We start from the raw sequence: 23,462 nt of genomic DNA, 5'->3' as shown, positions 1-23,462 counted from the left end.
TAAAGTCAGCCAGCTCCCTCAGCACTAGTGGGTGCATCCCATCAGGTGCTATAGATTTATGGTTGTTAAGCTTGTCCAGCAGGTCTCTTACCTCATCCTTGTCCACCAAGGGAAAGTCTTCTCTAAGCTATCCTCCAGGGACTGGGATTCCCAAGGGCTGGCCTGGGCTGTGAAGACCAGGGCAAGGAAGGCTCCACCTTCTTTGCATCCTCCATCATCAGGACACCCTCCTTTTTCATCAGCAGGTTCCCCTTCTCAGTCTTTCTTTTGCTGCTGATGTATTTGAAAAAATAACCTCTTATTTTCTTTTACTTCCTTTGCCAGATTTAATTCCAAAAAGGTTTTAGCCTTCTTGATTTCATCTCTGCATACTTTGGTGATGTTTCTATACTCTTCCCAAACAACGAGTCCCTTTTTTCATCTTACAGAGATTTCTTTTTTCTCCTTTAGTAGTTACAGTTCTTTTTCCAACCATGTAGGCCTTTTGCTTCCTTTTCTTGACTTTCTTCTTGTGGGGACACACTGATCTTGCCCTTGAATGAAGTGGCAGCTGAAGCCTATATAGCTTTCTTGGGCATTTCTACCATCTAGAATCCTATTCCATGAGGTTCTGCCAAGCAGGTCTTCATTTCAGTCCTTCCACTGTTATCTTGTGGACTGCGAGTTTATCAGGAGCCAATACTTAAGTCTGAGGTAAAATAAACAGACTCTCACTATTTCTGACATGTTTATTCTGGATTTCTCCACAGCTTTTGTATTTTGTCTCTTCACAAGTGCTACAGTTGGCCTCCTTCACACGAGCTCCACTCACTCTGGTAGTACGGTGGGGTGCTAATTTTTAGCACCTGAAAATCAAAGGCAGCTGCGGGTCCTATGGGGCCCGGCCGCCGGTGGAACCACCGCGGACCTCCCCTCACTTCAGGGGCTTGGCAGCCGCAGCCGCCGGGCCTGCTGCGCCCGCACACCGCGCAGAGAACAGGCCGAGATGGTCCGACGGTCCCTCCTTCCGTCCCAGCCGCCACACCACCGCGGGCTGCCAGGGCGCTCCTCCGCTGAGCGCTGAGGCGGGAACAGCACCCCCCAGCGCCACGGCCCGCGCCTGGCAGGAAGGCCCCGCCCCCCTGTGGAGCGGCCTCCGCCCCCTTCCGCCGCCCCGCGGAACTACACCTCCCAGCCTGCCCCGCGTTGTTCCCATGGCGACGGGGAGTCAGGCCCGGGCGCCGAGGAGCGATGCCTAAGGCCAGGTAACAGGGAGCTTTGCCCGCGGTCGGTGAGAGGGTTTGGCTTCCGCTGCTGGGTGAGGAAGGAGCCGGCGGCCGGGGAAGATAGCCCAGAGGAAGGAGCAGGCGTAAAAAGAACCATTTCGGCCTCTCCGCCTGAAAGCGAGCAGGGTCGAGGGCAGGCTGAGGGCACGCCTGGCTCGCGGTTGCTCTCGTTACGGACCCTGTAGAAAATAGGGGGGTCTAGTCCACCCTTACTGCCCCGCCTGTGGTCAGGGGGGAGCCTGAGAAGGGGAAGCCCTCGCTGCCCCCGAGCAGCAGCTCCCGCGGGCTGCCGAGGGCAGGTCTTGAGTCCCCCGAACCCACAGACCGGCACCTCTGGGGAAGCTCCCAACTCCGGAGTTTGCCAGCCTGAGCTGCTGGGCGCTGGAAGAAGCCTTAAGCGTTATAAACCTTTAAAAGGTGTCTTAAACGTACTCAGAGCTTCATGCTATACAGCTAGTATTTGCTCAACCACATGTTGCTGTTGGGGTCACCTGAGGAATTTTACTTAACCTAGTTTTGTCAGAAGCAGCAGTTTGAGAGGCAGAGGGTATGTGATGTGAAATAATACTAAACCATAATACTCTTCATTTATCCATTTAGATATATTCAGGAATTATGGTATAGGGTCTATTGTTTAATGCCACTCTTGTTTCTTCTGCCTAGTGATACTTTATGGGACCTTGCTATAGCTGAAGTAGAGAAGAGAGAAAACCCTGATGATGATGGCAAGCATGTGGAAGTTTGCGAAAAATCAATATTATTTATGGGAAACAAAAACGGGGTAACGTTACGTAGTCTACAATTCTTTTTGTCTACAATTCTTTTCAAACTATTTGTGTCAAGGAAAATACTGGATATTTTCAGAGGTTGAAGTCCACTTAATTCTTCTAAAGACAAGATATATTATGTTCAGATTCTGCAGAGAGTGGGTATTCCTCAGAGTGTGGGCTGATGAGACATTATTACAATTCAGAAGTTCACGTTTATGGTTTGGAGAGTTAAAACTTCAGCTGTTGTTATTGGTGATGTGTTAACTAGTTGACACATTACCAATGAAGCTTGGCTTCATTAATGTTCATGAAAGTAACTGCTAGAAATAATGCTACTCTTTTTAATTGTTTGACATAATTTTTACTGTCTAAAGATTTAACTGGTAACAATCCAGTTAAAGTGCACTGATCATAGAATCATAGAAACATAAAATGGTAGGGGTTGATACCAGTTTTGTTGTAGAAGGAGGTCGTGACATCCTGCTATGACCTGTGTCTGTATTATGTCAGACCTATTTGAACATACCTTGTCAGTGATTGCAGACTTATGATTTTATATGCTCAACATTGTTTGAGCTTATTGTCCCCCAAGTTTGGTTATTAGTAATTTTATCTTTTTCTTCTGTTTTTTTCTGTTTTAAAGTAAACATCGTAATATTTGCCTTTTTGACCGAGTCATATTTTTAAAGATACATTTTTTTAATTTAGAGGGATTGGTATATGTGCCATCTCTTCATCAGCAATTTAAAAATACTTTATTAGAGAAAATACAATGAATTTTCAGATTTACCTGAACTTCACTGATTTTTGAGATAGGAAAGGACACAGGAGGAAGCTGTATAAGTGCCAGCTCTTTCAGTGTGGCATGATACTCATTGTCTGAATTTCAACAGTGTAAAAACATATTTTTCTGTATGCTTATTTGTATTTTAAGCATTCTTCTTATTTCCACCTGTTCAGTAATAATTAACTCCAGTGGAAACCAAACATTACATAAATATATCACGAATAATTAAAAACTATTAACCAGTTTAACAGAGTTGGCCAGGTTGATCAGGAATGTCTAGTTTTAAGTACACTATATATAATTCCTGTTACTGTATTTCTCATCTGTGTTAGTTTGTCATTTCAGCAATAGTAGTTTAACTCAATTCTAACAGGAAGCTGGCAGTTAAGTTTCCACTGTAAGGCTACAAACAATTACATGGGTTTAACAGTTCTTGGTACTTTATTAGTGGAATGTTAAATGAGAGAGTCTCATTCATGCTTTAATGACCGTACAGTAGGGTTATTCTTTGTTTTTCATTTCCAGGGAAAGACCACCATTATTCTGAGGTGTCTGGAGAGGTATGTGTTCATTTTTTAAAAGTAGATTTCAACTCAGGATTAGAATTTTACATAAACAGTTATGTTGTGTGGTCACTCATAATACATGTATACAGAAGTTTTGTTGTGTGACTGTTTGACTATTTGTGGATCAACTTATTTCCCTTCATTACTACCTGTCATCTGACTCCTTCAGTTATCCTTCTCCAGTATTAGACAGCTTAAATGGCTGTCTATTCAAGTTGGTTCTCTTACTTCTGTGTTTAGCAATTCAGACCTGATAGTTTAAAAGTATCCTCTCTGTACTGATGTTTCTAAGCCAAATTCCGAACTGACTGGTAAATATAATTCAGTAACTGTAGAATTAACTTTATTAATTTAGCGGATCTTGACAAAATTCTTTTTCCTTGCATAGGGAAGAGATTCCAAAGCCAACATTAGCCTTGGAATATACTTTTGGAAGAAGGGCTAGGAGACACAATACTGTAAGTATCCAGAAAGTATAGTTTACCATATCTTTATATACACACACAGAAACATAAAAATACGTGAGTTTATTTTTATGTGTAAGAATCTTAGGGTTTTTAGCTTATTGTTTGTGAAACAAAAAGGGAGTTTTAATATAATTTATTTAAATTAGATAGCTTAATTTTGTATTTTAATCTGTAATATATTTTTCCCACTCACTAAAACACATTACATCAGAAACAAAAGAATTCATCAGGTTCATTTGTAAAAACTACCTTGTTTGTCATGTTTTAGTGCTTTTATTTTTCCATTGTAACATAGTGTGCCTGCCCTCAGCTGTATTTAAAATGCAAAATGAGTATAAACCAGTGAAGATATTTTACTACCAATTTTGTGAGAGAAGCAGTCATTTTTGAGGATATTAAGTCATAATTAAATTGTTAGGTTATTTGTCTGTATCGCTGCCCTGCAGATTATGTTAATAGAAATCGTAGAATCATAGAATGGTAGGGGTTGGAAGGGACCTTTAGAGATCATCTGTATTGAACTTATTCCCAACACTGCCCAGCAGAAATAACTATTGCTGCAGGTATTTGCAGGGAGTGGAAGATCTGTCTCTGAAAGGTAAAAATCAGTTAAAACTTTTCCCAGAAACTAAATGTAAAGGTACATTACTTTTCCAGTTGCAAACTTCTCAAAGAGCATTAGTCTTGAGCTGCAATAAACAAAAAGAAAGAGGAGAGAACCTGATTACACTTATTATTAATCGTGCTGTTTCCTGACTTTTTAACTTCACTGTTGTCATTTATAAAGGTGATCATGGGCAAGCCAGGAGTCTTTCATAAGTGTTATGTGCAATTCCTTGAGCACAGAGAGTTCTTTTTTTGGTTTTATTTTTCAGAAAATACTAGTGAAATAATATCCATTCCTCTCCTGTGTCACTTGCATGAAAAGCCAGTTTATCAGATGAAGACCTTTTGGTGTTGCATGGAAGCAGCACGTTTCTAACAAATGAAACTCTTTTACAGCCTAAAGATATAGCTCATTTGTGGGAACTAGGTGGTGGAACATCATTACTGGAACTGATTCGAATACCAATCACTAGTAACAACTTAAGGTAGGTGATTAATATTACAATTCTAATGTTAATTTCATCTTTCCTTCAAACAGAAGTAAATCTCTAGACGTTTTATTGTGGAAAAATCTTTCAAATGTAAGATAGAACATTTATGATTTTTTTTCTAAAAATCATTGTAATACCACTGATACTTTGACCTTCCTCTTCAGATTCTTTCCTAATAAGTCCAGTTCTTAGCAATCTCCACAACAAGAGCAAACGGTAATGTAAGGGAAGTAGGCTGCTCTTAAGCAGATAGAACAAGAAATACAGAAAAAGAGAAGACATAGTATCTTTATGCTCAGTGAAGGAGCAGAAAAAGCAACTTGGAAGCAAAAAAAAAAAAATGTTGCTTCTGACTTCTATATGGAAACATAGATGCTGCTTCTGTGAGTGGCAGTATTTTGGAGTGAAAAACAGGGCAAAAAATTGTAACAAAAATATCTGGATTTTTGGGAGGTGAAGTGACCATCTGAGAAGACGATTCTACAAGAGAAGTGATGTCTCTGAGAGGGAATAAAGCTGTTGAAATTATTTGAGGACAAAAGGAAACAAATTTAGAGAAAATTAAGAGAATGTAGTGAGATAAATCCATAAAAGTGATGGAGTAGCATAGAAAGAAGAATTGCATCAAGAGCTGCATGAAGAAATGAGAAGGTGATGGGAGGGTGCATTTTATGTTTTTACTGGTTAGGGGAGATGGAGCTGAAAGTGGAATGGAATAAAAGTTTCAAAAGATAAATTTTGTATTAAGGTACATTGCTTGATTTCCTTGGTAATGAGGTTTAACCTCTGTGGGGGAAAAAAGAAGGGATATAATTTTTATCATGTACATTTGCTGTTTTGGCTATTGAGGTAATGCCATTGCTTAGCAACAGACTAAGACAGAAGGAATAAACCCCCCGTGAAGCTTTTTGTTTCTAGAATAGCTTGGGGCAATAAAACCTATCATTTTTCAGCTGTTGTCTAAATTAACTTAACTGAGCTCCAGATCCATCAGTCTTTTCTTCCTTTTTACCGATGAGGAATATTAAGATTTGTTGGAATAGCTACATTGTTCTGTAATAGTACTTCTGGTCATAAAGTAGTATATTAATATACTAGTCAAAAATTCTACCATTTAAACTTAAGTACTTGGGTGCTTTTCCCTGTTTTTCTCATCTGTCTGTAGTCTAACAGTTTTCTTATTTGAAAGTTCCGTGAACTATATCTAGTTTCACCAAGAGACTTTTCACCAGATCTTTTTTTCTGCACAGCATTTCAAAGTGAAATTGGACATTCACTTTGCTTTTTAGTCTTTCTAATACCACTTTGGTCTGGAATCCCCTTTCCAAGTCGGAATGGAATGAGAAACAACGATTACATCCATTCAAATGGCTGCATTTGTGTTTCACGTTTGTTGCTTTCAGCATTTCTGCTACAAGTATGGTTGTAAATGAAAATGTTGATTGTCTCATGCCCTAAAGTTTTGACCAAATACTGCCTTTTCAATAGCTCATTTGCTGTAGTTCTTGTATTGGATCTGTCCAAACCTAATGAACTGTGGACTACTATGGAGAAACTTCTGCAAGTCACCAGGAACCATGTGCACAAAATTTTAGCCAAACTAGAAAAGACAAATCCTAAAGTAGTTGCTGAAATTAAACAGAAGATGCGAAACAATCTGCAGAGAGATCATCCAGTAAGTTACTTCTAATATTTTCTCCAGATGTCACAGGCCTTTATACAGTTAAAGATAATGCTTTTGAAAATCATAAACAACTCTTTTAGATTTTTATGCTTGACTGAAAATCCATTTGATGTAGATGAACCTGTTCACTGGAAAATTATAGCAATTTAATAAAAATTCAATAAGAGCAGAAACAAGGAAAGAAGGCTCCTTATATCTTTTTGTTAGATATCTAATGTGATTGTTATGGCATGTTACACCAATCAAAAGAAATAGTTTTAGAGTAGCAGTTTGCTTTTTTTCCCCCCTCATCTTTTTAAAATGAAGATGAAAACTAGAATGTACAAAAGTCATCTAGCAAGAGACTAGCTGAAGGTACAAATTTAAGCAAAGAATATAGTTATAACAGCAATCAACATGACTATATACTTTGCATTTATTTAAATGTCTATCACAAACTCAATGCCTTTTGATAATCTGACAACTAATTAAATTATAAAGTTTCAGAAATGTTAACATCAGTCCTTTAAACATAATTGCTAAGTAAATCTCTGCAAAAGCTAAACTAGATTATGCGCAATAGAAATGAAAAGTCATTGTGCATTAAACCTCTGCAAATGTTGTGTGTATATAATGCATAAATAAGTATTCAACAATTCAAAGACTTGGCACATAAATCTACTTACTGTAACTTCTATAAAATGCTGCTATACAGCAAATGCTTCTATAGCTCCAGAATTTAAAAGTCACTTAAAATTTATGAGAAAGCAACATATGCAACACTCAGTAGATTATACAGGCTTTCAGATCTGCTGGATTGTGATGTTGTTTTTTACTTTTACAAAAGATAATTCACAAAAAGAAAATGCCTACAAGCACATCTGGTGATAAATCATGACCACAGTGTCAAGTTTACCTATAGGAGTTTACATATCAGAAAACCGCAAGCTTTTTTCAATAAGTAAAAAGAACAATGCCAGTAATTGTTAAGAAGGGAAAACTTGTTACACTTGCCCTATAGAGAACACAATTATACCTTCTAAACTAGAAATTTTATTTAGCCTTCATTGTCAAAATCAGAAAGAGTGCAAACAACATGTTATATTACTTCTTGGTTCTCTTTTAATCATTGTTCAAGGAAAAATATGTCAATTTTGTGGGAGGAAATGCTATCTTTTGTAGTTAAAGTCAATGACAGTTTATGCAGATTTTTATTTGCCTTTTTATAGCTAAACATATTTTCATGATAAACAGGAACTGATGAGATTCTTAGAGGTATGGGTTTTTTAAGGATTAGATATACTCTGTTGGCCTGGATAAAGATATATTGTCTATATGATAAACCATATAAACTGCAGGCCTTGTTTAAAAAGGCTGGATGCACCTGAAATAACCAGTAGTCAAAAATTAATTCCATAGCCAGAAGATGAATAGGATTCACTATGCCAGTTTTAATATTTCTGATTGATCCCAAATTAATTTATTCTTAATTAAGAACTGTATTCTATACTCTCAGTTTTATGATAATTTTGCTCAAAGCTTTTGCCTTGACAGTGTATGAGTGAAGCCAATTATTTTTCCTCTCAGAGGATTTTCAGTCTGTGCAGCTTCTTGCTAATATACTGTCGTTAAATCTGTATGTGAAATAACCAGTTTTCAAAGGGAACAGTTAGGTCAACCTCTGATACAACACATCTCTTCCACTTGGCTGCAAATGATGCAGCTTGACTAAATAATTGTGTGAACACATGAGGGGATTGTCTCATTCCATATATATTACAGGAAGACCTTCCAGATAACGTGAGAATTCTTGTAATCAACTTATTAAAAGTTCTGATAAAAGTTGTCTATTTAACAAGGAAGTTTACACCCCTAGAGCTGTTTACATACACCAATTTTGATGTTTTCCCCTTTCTGCTCGTATCAAACATAGGAAAATCACATTAAAGATTTTTTAAGAGTTTGGAAAATAGGATATGGGGAGGACAAATGCGTGACACAAGCAAATCGCTCAGGTTCATTTTCTCAAGCTTTTGTCTGTATTACTTTGGATCTGATGCATGGAGGGGGAATGTGTTAAAAAGACAGTTATACTAATCCAATCTGACAGAGTTTTTCCTCCCTTTTCATCTAATGTTGGAGCTGGAGTATATAGTGTAAGAGCCCTTTTATGCCATTAAGTGTTCTGACAGCTCAAGAGGGATTATTTCCTGACCACTTATAAAGAAAATGAGAAAGTGGTAGAATATGGCATGGATATTGCATTAAAGTTTATTCATCTGACTTAAGGTTTTGAAAAAAGAGAGCTTGTCTGCTGTGAATTAATTTTAACCCCTTGCAGTTTTTTTCTCACAGTTGCAGACTTTTACAATTTGTTTACAATGGGTAAATTTCATCTATGTGTTTAACAGGATTATGAGTTAGTTGACCCTTTTCCAATACCCTTGGTGATAATTGGAAGCAAATACGATATTTTTCATGTAAGTATTACTTTTTTTGATAGTTAAAGATTCAATATACTAAAATCTTCGTAATAGAATAGTAACTGTGTGAAAAAAAAGTCAGCCAGACAGCCTTCTACCACAAAAAGTTCCTGTTCAACAGCATTCTGGAAAGCATATGGTTATTTCTTGACAAAACACTTCCAAAAATGCTGATTTTTGAGATGTACTTGGAAAATGTTGAGATATATTTTTGCAGACCAAAGAGGGAAACAAGGAAACACCATGTTGATGACTTTATTCTTTTATAATGAGAGGAGTTGTGTTCCTTCAGACCACAGCTGTAAGCTTACGGCAGTGAGAGAAGGGCATCTCTCAAGGCAGCTGGTCAGATGTTGTGTTCATTGTGACAGTGTGAACAATAAACTATCATTTCAGTCTGAAACTATTTTTTCTTAAGTACTTCTTGAGTTCTTAGAAACAAATGAGTAATTGCATCTTTTAGGAGGGAGAGAAAAGAAATGTCATCGTACTTCTGGATTCTCTCCCAGGATGATAAAAATCCAAAAGAATGCATACAGAATTTTCAAGCACAAGAAACTTGCAAGAAACTAGAACAGTGTGTTTGAATTTTGGCTGCTATACCGGCAGTCTTCATTTCCCTGGATAACTACATAGTGCGTTGATACTTGGCTGACTGAGTTACTTCTTTACTAACAAGGTACCATGCCTCCTTTCATACTGAGGCTGTATGCTGAGCTGTTACTTCTTTAAAAATCAGTAACTCTGATGGAACAAACCCAAAATAACACCCTAATTCCTTTGGTGCCTATGAGCAGACTCCTGCAGGCTTCACTGGAGCCAGGTTTTTGTTCACTTTATCTAGGGAAGGACATCTAAGCGATCTTGTATCGAAGAAACATTCCTGAAAAGATGGTTTTGTGCACCTCTCAGATCTTGCAGATATTACAATTTAGAGAGCATATACCCAAAGGTTTACTGAAAGTTAAATATTTTCACGAAAAGAAAAAAATCCTGGTTCTTCCTGTAGGCAATACGTCTACTTCTAAAAATTTAAAAGAAAGTTAAACAAATTAATTGAAAATTGGACACACATTCCCAATTAAGAAACTTTTTCTGGACTAATATATTGCCTGAATTAGGCTTTTTCTGTAAAAAAAAAAAAAAAGAAACAAAGGGAAATTGTGACATTTCTTTTCAGAGTAGGCTGTTACTGATTCTGTGTTAAGATATAATTATGCTGACAGCTGAAAGCCTCATATATTGTAGCCTTAGTATGTTGCATTTTACACAAAAAAACATGAAAAGTTCTAGCTGTAAAATTTTGGGGTTTGTTTCTTATATATATGTTCTGATATCAACTTTTTCAGGAATTTGACTCTGAAATGAGGAAAATAATAAGCAAGACACTTCGGTTTGTTTCACATTATTATGGAGCATCATTAGTGGTGTGTATATTCCCTTTCTATCTAAAGATAGAAAAGATGAGCAATATTTGTGTTACTAAACAATATTTAGAAAAATAGAAATGAAAAGCTTCTGGATAAAATGAGATTAGTTTTGCAGTAGGTTTCTTGATGAGCTAATCTATCGAACAAGTTACAGGTGTTGGCAGGGGAGGGATGGATGGATGGGTGAATGGATACACCTTGCAGGCAAACCACCTAATTCCCATCATCAGTAAAAACTGAATAAAAATAGTTACCTGTTAGCCAGCTCAGTTCCTGCAAGGAGTTTACTGCATGTCTGGCAAAATTTTTTGGTACAAAAAACGAGGACAGGCAAAAGGAATTGCCCTAGGCAGAATTAGAAAACCAACCTTTCTGGTAGAAGCATGAATTTAGGTCTAGTGACCTGGCTTCAGAAGATTTAACTTGGATCCGAGGGCTCATCTTCACAGCAATTTCAGCATACCACATTACCACACTTACAGTGTTTAAAGGCAGGAATTTTGTTTACAGTAGTAACTAGGAACTGCCAACCATGAGGACAATGAAGTATTTATATGGGTATATAAATTGATTTTGAGTTTGGAGTTTTCTGAGTAAAGGCAGAAACATGCATGCTGAGGCTTACAATCCAAAAAAGCTGTCTCTTGGGCTCTCTGTTGGAAAACAGTTCTATTTGTCTCAATCATCATTTATGTAATAACATTTAATAGTGGCATATTTTGATTACCAAACAATGTATGTTTGCTTTAAATTGTTATAATCACAGCATGTCCTTCTGCGTCTATGTAAAATTGTAAAACTTTTGTACTTTGACACATGAATTCACCTTTTTTAACTGAGAATACAACTGTCTTGATTTATTTTTTAAATTATATTTAAATCTAAATTTTATTTAGTTCCATTCCCACCGAAATAAATGGGAGAAACTTCATTTCCCACAGTAGACATCTGACTTCTGTTTCAGTGACATGCATCTCTGTTAGGATACAGAAGCCCTAAGATAGGAATACACATGCTCCTTGAGAATATGTTCTGGAAGCTGCTTTCTGATAAATCTGTACCAGTTCTGCCACTATCAGGCTGTTTTTATGATTTGTGAACAATTTGATAGTTAATTACATTTCTAAATGTTTTTTATTCTGGGTAATTTTAAATGTAGTTTAAAATGTTAATGACTTATTAGTCTTGAGCAAAATATTTGTGTCTCTTCATGTGCATATTTCACAAGTTTTGAATCAGTATTTTAAAATTAATTCTTTAATCTTTATGCTATTTTCCATTTAATCTCTATTGATCCATATGTTCAGTGAGAAATATTTTCATGTTTGGAAAGGGAGGATGAGACTTTTGTTCTAGTAAATTCAGTGAACAGATACCAGAGTTACTGAGATGAGGAATCAGCCAGGCTCTATCTGAAATCCTCTGTGTAGATGACATAATGAAGTGTTTCTATGACAGAAGATCATAATGTATATTTTGTTTTCTGATTCATTTAGTTTACCAGTAAATCTGAGGCTCTTCTGCTGAAAGCCCGTGCTCTTATTAATCACTTGGCATTTGGCTACGATAAAAGGTAACATAATTATTGTCCAACTCTTTAATGTCTTATCCAGAGTCTAGAAGTTCTTAATAAAAAATATTTTCATAATCAAAACATTTTTTTTTCTGAAGTATGATCTCTGAAAGATTCTTGTGCATGGTCACTCCTGTGTCTCAGCTGCTCGTCCCAGCTGCTTATCTCTGCAGAGGACAACGATAACTCCTTGTTTGTGATTCCTTAACTGATGACTTAGAAACCACTACAATTGAGTAGATTTTTATTTACAAGTATTTGTCTGCAAAGCCCAAGAAAAGTCTAGTTTTGGCTGTAATAATGTCATTTTTTGTTGATGATAAATGCTCACTTAATAAGTTTTCTTTTTTTCTGTTCAGCAAGTCTGTGTCAGTGGATCACAACAAACCTCTGTTTATACCAGCAGGCCTGGATTCCCTGAGCCAAATAGGTGAGGACAGTTCCTGTTCATTGTGTTTGTTACTTAGTTGGTTTTGAAAAAAAGAAAAATAAAATTGGTCAAATGAACAGTAAAATTATATTGTAGCACATCAGCATCAGTTTTAACATGTTATTGAGGGAAATGGCTTTGAAAGTTTCAAATGATGACTTAGTATTTATATTATTGATAAATACTTGGTGCAGATTTGTTAGGTAGTTTAATATGAAGTATCAAGGCTACTTCAAACAGTGAAGTACTGACAAACTTAGATCTGAAAGAAAATAGAACATATAATGCCACTCACGTTCATGATGGGAGATCAACGTTTTTTCAGACTTGTCGCAACTTGTCTCTGGAAGATAAGACATTACATTAGGTGGAACATTATCTAAAATGATTTGATAATTTAGGTTGTTGTGACATAAATTCTGTATCATTTTGTACTGTAATCCTTAGGACCACCACCTGCCTCTGATATTGGAAAGATGCGTGCAAACACACCTTTGGAACTGTGGAAAAAAGTATTTGAGAAAACATTTCCTCCCAAGGTCGGTATTTACCTGTCTGCTGCACAGCTTCTTTTCTCATACAATAGTAGTAATATTACTACAAATTTTTGTTTTTCAAGAACAGAGACTGGTATTTCAGTCCCCTTCAGCAATTTAGTTTCTTCTAAATTTTTAATTCATCCACTTTAAAAAGATACAGACTTGTTTGTAATGGTGCTTGGATTATCAGCTTTTACATCTTCAGTCACATTCCTACATTTAGTAATTATGAAGTACTGGTGTAACCTTCTGGTTTTTTTCAAAGTTATGCTATTGCCTATCCTATATTGAGAGCCAAGCTATAGTCAAAGTTTTTTTAATTTTATAAGGTGACATATCCCATATACCTAAACTAAATAACAGTGATGTTCCTCTTCTGCACTGTGGCAAGCTGCTGATCCCTATTCTCCTAGGGCATGAGGCTTTGAATGAGGAAATGTGTTACATTTTCATGCTAAAATCTGTTGTATTGCTAAGGGAAGTGTTTGGATTTGCAAGGAGATAAGAATCCCTTGGTTCTTAAGTAGTGATAACTCTTGTACATACTTCAGAAGCTTCTAGTCCCAACAGGCAAATATTTCTTTTCAATAAAAGCAATTAATGTTGTTAGAAAACTATTGTCTACCTGACCTGAGCAAATACAGGCTTCTGCTTTCTCCTTGAGTACTGAGCTGTGTCACAGTTGTTTATTCCTGTCCATTTCCTGCACTGTAGCTTACCTGGGCAGGCAAGGAAGTTGGTCTGGGCTATGAAACTGTGCCTCAAATTATGAGGCACAAACTGGCCTTATTCTAGCTTTCGGTCTATGGATCTCCAATCTTGATGAGAAGGAGTCGGAATTCATGCTTTGCCACTTGCCTGACTGCTACATATCAAAGCCTTTAAACAAGTTAAACCTTATTTTTCCCTATAGCATTTTAAAACAAAATAAACAAACATTCCTGAAGAGTAGCTCTGCAGAGAGAGACCTGGGAGTCCTGATTGATAATAAGCTAACCATGAGCCAGCAACGTGCCCCTGTGGCCAAGAAGGCCAATGGCATCCTGGGATGCATCAAGAAAAGTGTGGCCAGCAGGTCAAGGGAAGTTCTTCTCCCCCTCTGCTCTGCCCTGGTGAGGCCTCATCTGGAGTCCTGTGTCCAGTTCTGGGCTCCTCAGCTCAAGAGGGACAGAGAACTTCTGGACAGAGTCCAGTGTAGGGCCACCAAGATGATCAGGGGAGTAGAACATCTTTCATTTGAGGAAAGGCTGCGGGAACTGGGGCTGTTTAGTCTAGAAAAGAGGAGACTGAGGGGAGATCTTATTAACATTTACAAATATCCAAAGAGTGGATGTCAGGAGGTTGGGACATCCCTTTTTTCTGTAGTAGGTAGCAACAGAACAAGGGGTAATGGAATGAAGCTGGAACACAAAAAGTTCCACTTATATTTAAGAAAAAACTCTTTCACTGTTCAGGTGAGGGAGCCCTGGCACAGGCTGCCCGGGGTGGTTGTGGAGTCTCCTTCCTTGAAGGTCTTCAAGACCTCCCTGAACATGTTCCTATGCGACCTGATATAGGTGAACCTGCTTCTGCAGGGAGGTTGGACTAGATGATCTCTAAAGATCCCTTCCAACCCCTACCATTCTATGATTCCCCTTCCCAAAAACTCCTGCCCCTCTGAAACAGTTGGGGAAATGAATACATTTCTCGTCTTGCATGCTCCATCAGTGTTCTAAGGTATCAGTCTAATTAAAGATGATTAAAAGAAGATTTGCTAAGTAAGTTCCCAGTCTTCTACTTTGGTTCCAAAAGACACTATATACTTTAAAGCTGTTTGTATGTATTGGAAATGTCTTTTTCACTGCCTTATCTAATAATAAGTATGATTCCGCTTTATGTTATTCCATTATTTGTATGGTTGCCTTCTTGCTACTTTCCATCTGAGTAAGGGGAGAATTGTGTAGTATCTTTTTTTTTTAAATTATAGTGTTTCTTTATATTACTGTATTTGCTTCTTTGGAATTAAAATTGTAATTCCCTCAAGGTCAGTAAAGTATAATGCAGGTATTTGTCAAAAAAATAGTAAACAATTTCTCGGCTATTGAAGTACCACTTCTGGTAACTGGAACTGGATTCTAGTCTTGAGTATGAACTACTTTAGCAAGAGCAACCTTAACCAAATGTATGGACCAGAAAGGATTTAAGGAGAGAATAATAAACAACTACCAAATTAGAATATTTTCTTTCCTTTAAGATTTAACTGTGCTTTTACTTTCTCATCATTTTACCAGTCAAAGATTTTTTTATTTTTAAATCTAATCTGTATCCTATGACACAAAATTCTTCCATAAATGTAAGATATTAATATGTTTGTATTAAAAGCAAATACTTTCATCTATAGCATGGCATTTTCCTGTTAAAAGAACAGAAGATAAAGTCTTCTGTTGGGGTTTGGGGGGTTTTTATCATTTCTTCCCTTAGAGCTTCTGTGATTTACAAGATACCAAGGACCCTGCACAGGATTCACAGTACGCTGAGTACGAAGTTGATGTCATGAGAGCTCAGAAAAACCAGGTGGGTTGCAGTTCTTCAGCTGCTGTTCACAGTCAGGTATTCCAGAACCACCAGCATTGCTGAATTAATTGTAGGATATCCTCCTAGTCTCTTTTTTGCCCTTAAATAACTTCAACTTTAGTTTTTAGCTTAGTAGTTGGTTGGGGTTGTTATTTTCCATTGGTAGACATTAAACCAGTAGAGCATCATTAGATCTCAATGTTTTCGCTCTATAGATTCTTTAGAAATGAATAATTCAGATTTTCCCTCTAACCCTTATCCAGAATCATTTCACTAAAATAATTTTGAAGCAAAGTTGTGGAACTTTTTTGGCAGTAATTTCTTCATTTCTGCACCCTGTACTCTGATTTGGGTGTTGACCAGCAGAAAGCCTAGGAAGCAGTAACGTGGTTTGAGGTGGGGTCTGTCCACTTTATTTTTGTCTTTCTCCTTCAAAACTTTTTATTTAAACTGTAGAGTTGCTCAGATGGTAACACTTCTGACTCGAGTTTGCAGGCTACATATATTTTATCTTAAACAGAGGGAACAAGATTTATTCCACATAGTAATATTTGGCTTACCCCCTGAATTCCCAAAAAGACCTTTGATGGGAAAAGGGTCTCTTACAATTTTGAAGTGTTTCTCTATTTCCCTGCCTTTGTGGTGAATTAATTTTAGAGAAGAATTCTGCGGCAAAGTTGATGAAGGTTAGAACATTGTATAATGTCACAGGGGTAGAAATGCTGTGTATTATCATCATTGATTCCACAGGTATGGGTCTGTTAAAATCAACCCAAGATTTGTATCTCTTTCTTTGATCGGAAGAAGTACCATGTACTGAGTCTGGAAACTCCATTTCACACGCAAAAAATTCATTGCCAGAATGACGGAGAGATATTCACTGTGTTCTCACAGCGTATATGTGTGTTGTTTGAGCACTGTTTAGCTTCTTCATGGAGTAAATTACTGTGGTTAAAGGAGGTTTTTTTTCTAACAGTGCTTTGAGATGATGGATTGTATCAATCTAGATCTCAAGTGTTTTTACAGACCCTCACTCTTAAGATGAAAGGCAGTTTTATTGACTTCCATTGGAGTTAATCTCAACTAACCTTAAAATGCCATGGCAAATTCCATCTTTTTGCATGCTTGTAAAAGAAAGTCAAAGGATTACATTATTACTACCATCACAGTTTTGTAGAGTTTAGTTAGATCACATAAGGCAGTAAGCTGATAGTTACCTGATCCAAAGAAATACATTAATAATGTAAAAGAATAAAGCAATTTCCAGAATCCTCTGCAAGTCTTTGAACTTGCACATTACCTGTAATATCCTGTTAATGGAGGCATCAGTGCTGAATTTCTGTTACATCAAGAGCAGTCTTAGAAATCATTAATATTTGTAAAGCACATTGCTTTAGGAATTCATAACGTAATCTCATACTCAGTATATCTGTATATCTCAAAATAACTACATGGTGTACTAGGTTTTGTTATTTTTAGATAATAATGTCTTGCAAAAGAAGATACTGGTATGTGTTGATTAAATCATACAGAAAATGATTAATTTTCTGGTTTTAAACAAAAGAGACAGGCTTTTAGAACCTTAATCTGTTCAAGGGCATTCCAAGCCAGTGTAGCTTCTTTTAGTTGGGCTACTGCAAGTGATTGGAGCATTAAAGAGAAAATTACTTTTTTTTATCTGCAGCTAATTCCTAAACTTCTCTATCATGAAGTTCAATTATTACAAGATTATTTCCACATTATTAAAATGTTTTAGACTCCAAGAATTTAATTCCATTTGAAACACACGAAGATAGCAATGTACATATAAAAGAGAAGAACGCTGGAGTTGCAGCGATTCTTGAAGTGTCTTTGGATTTCCTCAGTCGTATGAGAAGTGGCACAAAAATTTTAGCTTTAAAGCAATATTTTAAATGCATCAGAAGTCTGACATTCCTTACAGAGTCTTGAGATAACTAATGTGTAGGAGGAACAGTATATTAAGATTTTTAAGATGCAACATGCTGCTAATGAAACCATAGGACACAACACAAAATTTTCATGTGATGACAACGGGGGATATTTTCAAATCATTTAAGCGCACGTTAGCATTTTTCTCAGTTACTTTTGGTTAATTAATATGCCACATTGGACTCTAGGTGATAACCAGTTTGCTTATTTATCTCCAAGATAAGGTTTAAAAGAAAAGCAAACACAAAACCAGCTAAGGAAAAAAAATATAGCCCCTGTCACCAAGTTTGATAGAAGAACTATCATAACTGAGTGACTCAGTCTTGGTCAGGACTGCTCGATAAGGCTCTAATAGATTTATAGACAACTCTGGCAATACAAAGTTTAATTAAATCACTTTCACCTTTGTAGCTTTGGTTAGAAGGTGTGTCTGCAGCTAGAGTTTGCACATCCTGCTAGCTTAAATTCTCTAGTATAAAATCAGAAAACTGTTCTGGATATTGTTTAAAGTACTGAAACAAGACAGTACCTGTCTCACTCCCAGGTACTGGCTATCAGCTGATATTTACCTATCTGAGATGCTTTGTGGCTGTAGCAGTTCAGTGGCCAGCTCATCAGCATTCTGCTACAAGAGTGTTTTCTTCTAGACCAGATTATTTGACCTCCTTAACTATTTCCAGAGTTAACTATGAAACATACCACTCTATTTTGAGACTTTTTTGCTCTGGAAAGCTCTCTGAGGCTTTTCCTTGCAGTGGCTTTGTTCAAGATAGAGCACATCTCTCTCAATTATGTCTTTTCAGAATTCTTTTCCTGGTTCTTAGCCCACAGCCGTGCAATGTGCAGATTTGTAGCAAATGGTGCTTTTGCCATTGTTTACTGCTTTTTCATTCTCTGGAGTTAAGCTCTGAGAGAAAGAATACAGCACGAGGGACCTTCTTGGAGTTTGTGTTTAATGTATTTCTTAACTAGCAGATTCTCCCTGAGAATTACTGGAATTTTGCACTTTTTGCAGGACTTTCAAAATTCAATAAAAACTTTCACTTTGAATCTTTATTATGCCTTAAACATGTGGCTTGCTGTTAACTCATACCATCTACATAAAATGTAAACATGGCAAACTTGTCCATTTCTCTCTATTCTCTGCTAGCTTTTTGGCTTTTGATGCTTCAAGGTCACCTTAATTTCATTTTAGGCACACACATAACTTGAATTGAGTGAGATCTTTTAAAATCATGCTGTCGTTTAGGGCTGCACATACACCACCTGTGTCAGTGATACCTACGAGTGCATGAAGGACTTGTTCCTTAGTTTCTTCTAAATGTTTGCAACAGTGAGATGGTATGGGGGGTATCCTCTGTTTCCTATAGAAACGCTCTCTACCTCAGGGGTAAGTCCTCTAAAGTGTCTTTTCAAAGGCTTTGTTTGTTTTGGGTCATAGCTATCCTTCCTCATGCTGCTAATACTCAACGTAAGTGCTAGGACCTTTTTCATCTAGTCATTTGTCTGCAGCTTCATTCATTGAAGCAAATGATAAAGCTAACCTTGAGCTCAAAGAGCTGGAGAGCCTCGTTAAGCCAGCATCACACAATGCCAAAGTTCACACTGACTGGTCCCATTACACAAAGGTATTACTTTAGAGATTGGTGCCAGTTTTAGATGAAGCTTAATGGTATTGATTGGTGTCAGCTAACAGGAAGTAATGGAAGCAGATCTCAATGTACAAGGCTGTAACTAAGTCATAAACAGAAGGAGGGAAGATTCTATAACATTTGGCAAGGATGTGTGGTTCTGTTTCCCTTAAATAGGAGTGACCTAATTAACCATGTCATTCACAACTAAGAGTCATTTTTGTCTCAGATCTGCAGCTGTCTGTCTGAATGAGGACTGTGTTGGCCCACTGAATGAGAGCCATGTTTTTTTCAGCAGTTTTCTGACATGACCATATTGCAGAACTTCAGGAGATAATTTCTTCTTCAGGAGACGATATCTCATTCAACAAAATATAAGACCAAATATTGTGCAATGAACTTCCTTGCCCTTTAGTCAGACCAGTGTTACTGGGCAGAGAAGTTTGACAGGCACCTTAACAAGGATAAGAGAGCAGTAGCACCCTTAGTTTTCTCCATGGGAGGGTAGGGGGTAGTCTTAATATTGGGGAGAAAAAGTTATTTAGGATGTTTACTCAGTTGCCAAGAATAAGCTTTGTCATTTTCACGTGAAAGTATGTCCGGAGGGGTAGAAAAAATTATTCACTTTTTTAAAAAAATCAAATTGAAGAGCACTCTTAGAGTGCTGTTATTAATTTTCCTACTGAAGTTTAGATGCTTAAAACTGTTACGTTTCAGTACTTGGTTATTGTCACCATGTTCCAGATTGAGGGCACTTAGAGTAAGAAACTGCATGGAAAAGAAAGTTAGTCGTATCAGTCCCTGAGAACCGAGGAAATGCAACAATTAAGGCTTTTCTTACAATCTTAATTTGTCTTCCTTGTTTGTAGACATTATAGTATTGTCTTTAATTACATGATCATATACTGTTTTGCTGATGTCTCAATTCAATTGTTCAGTGTTTCTTTTCATCATCCTTATTCTTTGTGTACCTTATTTCTCAACCTGCCATTCAGACACTTCAATGAACACAAAAGTATTAATTTCTTTTCTCTGAGAATGTGCTAATGCTATCTTATCTGAGTGCCTCACAAACATCAGTGAAGTCTTTCTTCCCAATCCCTTTATGAGATTAGATGTGATCTTCTCTATTTGGCAGATGGAGGATTTATAGAAACGCAGAAGTACAAAAGCATTAAGGTTAAGAAAAGAAAGAAATGCACTTTATGCCACTGCTGAGACATCTAGGGCAAGTTGCTAGCACTAATAATGCTTAAAGCACTCAGAAAGCATATTTAAACTGCAATTGTTAATTCTTCGTGACTGTCATCTGTGCCCCCTACACTTAGTACCCAGAAAGAAAAGGAAGCATAATGGTAGCGTGAACATTTTGGCATATATTGAGATACATTCATTCATAGGATCTTATTTCAATTTGGAGAGAGGTTGTTTGAGCTGACTGTACAGTTACAATATATTCTAGAATTCCTCTAATGGCTACAGTATAGGACTTTATGAGCAGTAAGGTACCCTTTTTCAGCAAGGCCTCTGGAGTCGTCTTTAAGTAGTATTTGAAATATGTTTCCGTTGCATTTCAGATCTGGGGATTTATTTTACTTTCTATTTTACATGCAAATTAAGGAAGCTGCATTTTTGCCCCTGAATCCCTGAATTTGTTACAGATAATTTTTTTATAAGTACCCTCCCATTTAATCCCTTTTTTCCTTTTCTTTCATATTGTTTAAATGTCTTACCTGGTTGCAACTCCAAAAGAAACATTTCTCTTTTTCTGTGTGTAGTGGAATAGCTACATAGTTTTAATATATCCTGTGGCTTGATACTTTGCATTTCTGTGTTGTTTTGAATTACCTTGACACTGAATTGCCTTCTAGCTAAGCAAAGAGAATTCTGCTATATTATCTGCCTGTTTCTTGAAACATTTCACTCGGATGCTAAATCTGTAAGGCATTATTTAGGCAACTTCTGCGTGGCCATTGTCATTATATGTTAAAACTTACTTGTCTAATTTTACCCCTTACAGTAGCCTTTGAGAAAGTTGTTAGAATTGAAATTATTTACTTAGCATAAACCAGGTTACATGTGCTCCTTAAAATATCACAGTATTCTTTCTGTTCCTAACTGTTGGCAAGTTTCCAACAGTTCAGTATGTTCTGAGATCATAATTACTTTATATTAAGAACAAGGGAGCAAAAATACAGAGTAAAGACTGTCTTAGTGATAGAACAGTAGTTCTGGAGTTGTACTTAACTTACTAGATTTAGACTAGACACAGTATGTTCTGTGTCAGTCATCAATGAGTTACTTAGCTGTAAAACTTATTTTCCTTCAAGCAGCACATGAAGAATATGCACTGATTAAAACTCCTCTTACTGCTCAGAAATCTGTCGTGCTTTCTGAAAACTTGGCACTGCTGACAAAGCTACTGAAGTGATTGCCTGAGAGAGAGAAAATTCCATTTATTATTTCCATATGATTTTTAGATTCTTTCTTTGTTGCTCTGCCTTTTATTTTCTTCTTCCTCCCTCTGAGCTCTGGAGTGAGAATTAATACTTCTGTCGAATTCACCAGGTGTGAATTTTGTTCTTTTTGTCAGTTCTGATACCTGAATACCTACAGTGAAAGCCCCCTTACACTGTTAAATCCATTCTATTATAATCAGAACAGCAATCTTACAAAACGTGTGCCCACTTCTGAGGGTCTTTGTTACTTAAGTGAGATGTGATGACTTTTTTTGTACTGCAAGCAGTACCTGATTCGAGTATCACCTGCAAATCTGATGGAAGTTCTGTAGCACGATGTAGACCACCTCAGCTCTCGTACCCAATTTGCTTTATTTGTACCTCCACAATTTGAGCCTCTGTTGGCTTTTAGTAATCTAATTTCTGTATAGAAGATTCATAATTACCACATTGGGTTTGCATTTCATTTTTACACGCAGATGCTAACTTTTCATTCTACTAAACAGTAGCACCTGAAAGAATATTTTTTACTAGCTGAAAAACAAAACACAAGGGGAAAGGCTGGCATCTTTGCCAGCAGTAACACACTGCCTGAAAACCCTCAGACAACAAGGAATAATATTTTCACAAATATCCAGTAGATTCAGTAGATATGGTGTGTCGATTTCCTAGGCACCCATTGCACTCCTCTCAAATGTATTTCTCCTTACTGCTTTCTGGATAAGGCTGTGTTCTGCAGGGATTTCTAAGGGCTACTGGTGATACACAAGATTTCAGAAGTGTGTTTCAGTCCTGTGCTTAAACAAAAAAGAAAGTAGGATTTCTTTTCTTCTAGCTTCTTTTCTACAATCTTAAGGAATTGCCAATGCATTTAGCCTCTTGAAGGGCCCTGGCTTTGTGTGTGAAACAGTTGTTTCTGTTGGTTAATTCTGGTTTCTGTTTTTTAAATGCATGCAGCGTTACGTTTCTGTATGTTCACAGGGAGGCTGCTTTCTCAAATTGAACATCTAAGGAAAGACACAGAATTTCTTCTTCTCTGGAAAGTATCTAGGTCTAAACAACTAAAGAAAGAAAACCCAGTTCCCTATACAGGAGCAAATGTGGCAAATTTCATAGCACTTTTAGTATAATTTTGTTACAGATAAAAAGATATAGTACGTGTCTTCTACGGTGAAAAATGTTTGTATGTGCTTTGAACGTTCAAGTGGCTAATGTAGGTATCATAATTGATATTAATAAGATTAGATTAATATGTATGTATGTTTCTGTTTTAGGAACTCGAACAATATAAAAGAAATGCTTCTAAATCTTGGAAAGAAATGGTTTTGGACTCCGACTGATGAACCATTAAAAGTGTTTCCAGTTTAACATTTGGGTTTGAATCTGAAGATCAACATTAGTCACTTCCACTTATTTTATGAGTTCTAACACATTGTTTGGGTCATTTTGGAATGCTTCTGCCTTAAACATGTATTTAAAGATAAACAAGTATTCACACACAAAATACGAAACCACACAGTCAAGTGTGCTGGGTATCTTTTCCTTTTCTTTGCATATATAATATAAAAACAAAGCTTAAGAATATGTTTGCATCATTGTTGGATGCATTTGAATAGGATAGGTCCACAGAACCCTGAAGAATAAAGTGAATTTAAAACCACATTCTGCCTGAATGAGGAAGTTTACTTTATCTCGATTTCACTGTCAAATAGTTCAAGAATTGTTTCTTGCCATGTACAATGTTGTAATAATTTTGCACAGAATCTAGAGATGGACATTTCTGTCAGATATTGAAATGC

General features: G+C 36.8%; 1 protein-coding gene across 1 annotated transcript; it reads left to right on the top strand.

Moving 5' to 3' along the window:
• Window positions 1–1,190: 1,190 nt before the first annotated feature.
• On the top strand, window positions 1,191–23,322 carry DYNC2LI1 (dynein cytoplasmic 2 light intermediate chain 1). The gene is made up of 13 exons (XM_010199974.2): window positions 1,191–1,244; window positions 1,929–2,046; window positions 3,348–3,382; window positions 3,777–3,846; window positions 4,858–4,946; window positions 6,441–6,627; window positions 9,027–9,095; window positions 10,448–10,525; window positions 12,025–12,101; window positions 12,461–12,531; window positions 12,979–13,070; window positions 15,531–15,623; window positions 22,938–23,322. The coding sequence occupies exons 1-13, from the start codon at window positions 1,231–1,233 to the stop codon at window positions 23,001–23,003; spliced, it is 1,059 nt and encodes a 352-aa protein (XP_010198276.2). The 5' UTR covers window positions 1,191–1,230; the 3' UTR covers window positions 23,004–23,322.
• The last annotated feature ends 140 nt before the right edge of the window (window positions 23,323–23,462 follow it).

Source organism: Colius striatus, chromosome 2 (assembly GCF_028858725.1).
Source record: "Colius striatus isolate bColStr4 chromosome 2, bColStr4.1.hap1, whole genome shotgun sequence".
In the NCBI taxonomy this organism is placed as follows: domain Eukaryota; kingdom Metazoa; phylum Chordata; class Aves; order Coliiformes; family Coliidae; genus Colius; species Colius striatus.
Note: the sequence above shows the minus strand (reverse complement) of the source record. Positions and strands in the feature narration are given on the sequence as shown.